The following is a 2,303-nucleotide window of genomic DNA, read 5'->3' on the forward strand; positions in this document are numbered from 1 at the left end:
TGCTATTCAATGTTTTGAAAAACTTTTTAATACTTATCTTGATTGAGTCCTTTCTTTATTCTTGAATCTTGAGTCTTGAATCTTGATCTTGATTCTTGAGATCTTGAATCTTGATTCTTGATTGTAGGCTTTCTTCTTGAGTCTTGAATTCTTCTTGATTCTTGAACTCTTGACTTGTTCTTGATTCACTTGAGATGTTCTTTGATTCACTTGAGTTGTTCTTTGATCTTTTGATCCTATATTTCTAGGGTACCCTACCTACATTATGGAGCCCTAAATACAAGGCCCAAAAATAATGAAACCTTAATCTAATATTTACAAAGATAAGTGGGCTCGTACTTAGCCCATGGGCCCGAAATCTACCCTAAGGCTCATAAGAACCCTAGGGCCTTCTCTTGCATCTCTGGCCCAATCTACTTGGAGTTTTCTATCCAATGCCCTTGTGGGGTAGGATTGCATCACAGGTCTCCCTCGTTGAATTTGCACGGGCGTACCTTCTTGTCGAAAGTGTTCTTTACCCATCTTTGGTACCGACACCCATGGGTCATAGCGGCCAGATGTTTACCTTCTATGAGATTGAGCTGATCGAAACGTGCCTGGGCTCACTCCGAATCCTTTAATCCGGACTCCGCCAAGATTCTCAATGACGGGACTTCCACCTCAAACGGTAGCACGTCCTCCATTTCGTATACCAATGAGAACGGCGTTTCCCTGGTTGAAGTGTGCACCGAGGTTCAGTAACCATGTAGCGCGAAAGAGAGCATCTCGTGCCAGTCCCTGTACGACACAATAATCTTTTGGATAATCTTCTTGATATTCTTGTTGGCCACCTCCACCGCTCTGTTCATCTTGGGCCTATAGGGTATGGAATTGTGGTGATGGATCTTAAATTCCTCGCACATTTCCCCCATCATTTTGTAATTCAAGTTGGTGCCTTTGTATGTGATAATCTTCCTCGACAAACCATACTGGCAGATAATCTCCTTTTTGATGAACCTGACCACCACACTCTTCGTGATGGTAGCGTATGAGGCAGCTTTGACCCACTTGGTGAAGTAATCGATCGCCACCAATATGAAACGATGTTCGTTTGCAGCTTTGGGCTCTACGGCCCCAATCACATCTATTCCCTACATGGAAAAGGGCCACGGTGCGGCCAACACATTCAAAGGCAGGGTGGAGCGATGACATTGTTCACGAACGTCTGGCATTTGTGACACTTCCTTACATGGAGGCAACAATTGCTCTCCATGGTGAGCCAATAATAGCTCGCCCTTAAGATCTTCCTAGCCAAGGCGTGCCCATTAGCGTGCGTACCGAAAGAGCCTTCATGGACCTCTCCCAGCATGTGCTCAACTTCCTTAGCGTTCATGCATTGGAGCAAAACCATGTCATGGTTTCCCTTGTATAGTATGCTTTCGCTTAAGAAGAAACCGGCTGCCAATCTCCTTAACGTCCTCTTGTCATTGTCGGAAGCCTCTGGTGGGTACTCTATGCTTTCAACGTATTGCTTGATGTCGAAATACCAAGGATTACCATCTCGCTCCTCTTCCACCAAACAGCAATGTGCAGGTCTACCACGACACCTCAACTCAATGTATGGTAGGTCTCCGTGCGGTGTCAGCTGGAACATGGATGCTAAAGTGGCAAGTGCATCAGCCATTTGGTTTTCCTCTCGGGGAACATGATGGAAGGAGATCTCATCAAAGAACTCAGCCAATTCCTTGATATAAGTCTGGTAGGGTATTAGTTTGTGATCCCTAGTCTCCCAATCTACTTTCATTTGGTGAATTACTAGTGCCGAGTCTCCGTACACCTTGAGCAGCTTGACGTTGAAGTCAATTGCTGCCTGGACGCCCAAGGTGCATGCTTCGTATTCAGCCATGTTATTGGTGCAATCGAAAACAAGTCTGGCCGTGAAAGGTATGCATGTTTTGTCTGGAGAGACCAATGCTGCCCCAACGCCAGGGCCTAGAACGTTAGACGCCCTATCGAACCACACGATCCACTTGTCCCTGTCCTTGTCTAGCTTCTCTTCAAATGAGGCCATGATGTCCTCATCTAGGAACTCGGGATGCATGGGTTGATAATCATTGAGAGGCTGCTAAGCTAAATAGTCTGCCAAAGCGCTCCCCTTTATTGCCTTTTAGGTGATGTGGACTATGTCGAACTCGGATAGCAAAACCTGCCACCGAGCGATCCGCCCCGTGAGAGTAGGCTTCTCAAAGATGTACTTGACCGGGTCCATCTTGGATACCAGCCAGGTGCTATGGCTCAGCATGTACTGTCTTAAACGGTGGGAC

General features: G+C 46.3%; 1 protein-coding gene across 1 annotated transcript; it reads right to left on the minus strand.

The window, feature by feature from the left end:
• Positions 1 to 734: 734 nt before the first annotated feature.
• Positions 735 to 2,050, minus strand: LOC114401920. Its single transcript, XM_028364493.1, has 3 exons — positions 1,796 to 2,050; positions 1,229 to 1,624; positions 735 to 1,130 (listed from the first exon to the last, which is right to left on the minus strand). Exons 1-3 carry the CDS (start codon positions 2,048 to 2,050, stop codon positions 735 to 737), a joined length of 1,047 nt encoding a protein of 348 aa, XP_028220294.1.
• Between the last annotated feature and the right edge of the window lie 253 nt (positions 2,051 to 2,303).

This window comes from Glycine soja, chromosome 20 (genome assembly GCF_004193775.1).
Source record: "Glycine soja cultivar W05 chromosome 20, ASM419377v2, whole genome shotgun sequence".
NCBI lineage: Eukaryota > Viridiplantae > Streptophyta > Magnoliopsida > Fabales > Fabaceae > Glycine > Glycine soja.

What these genes read in the sequence shown, in the direction of transcription:
- LOC114401920 (XM_028364493.1), bottom strand. Translation starts at nt 2,050, where the DNA reads ATGGCCTCATTTGAAGAGAAGCTAGACAAGGACAGGGACAAGTGGATC. An exon ending in TGTACGGAGACTCGGCACTA is followed by an intron (nt 1,625 to 1,795) that starts GTAATTCACCAA and finishes TCCATGTTCCAG; the next exon opens with CTGACACCGCACGGAGACCT. An exon ending in AGAGCAATTGTTGCCTCCAT is followed by an intron (nt 1,131 to 1,228) that starts GTAAGGAAGTGT and finishes TTTTCCATGTAG; the next exon opens with GGAATAGATGTGATTGGGGC.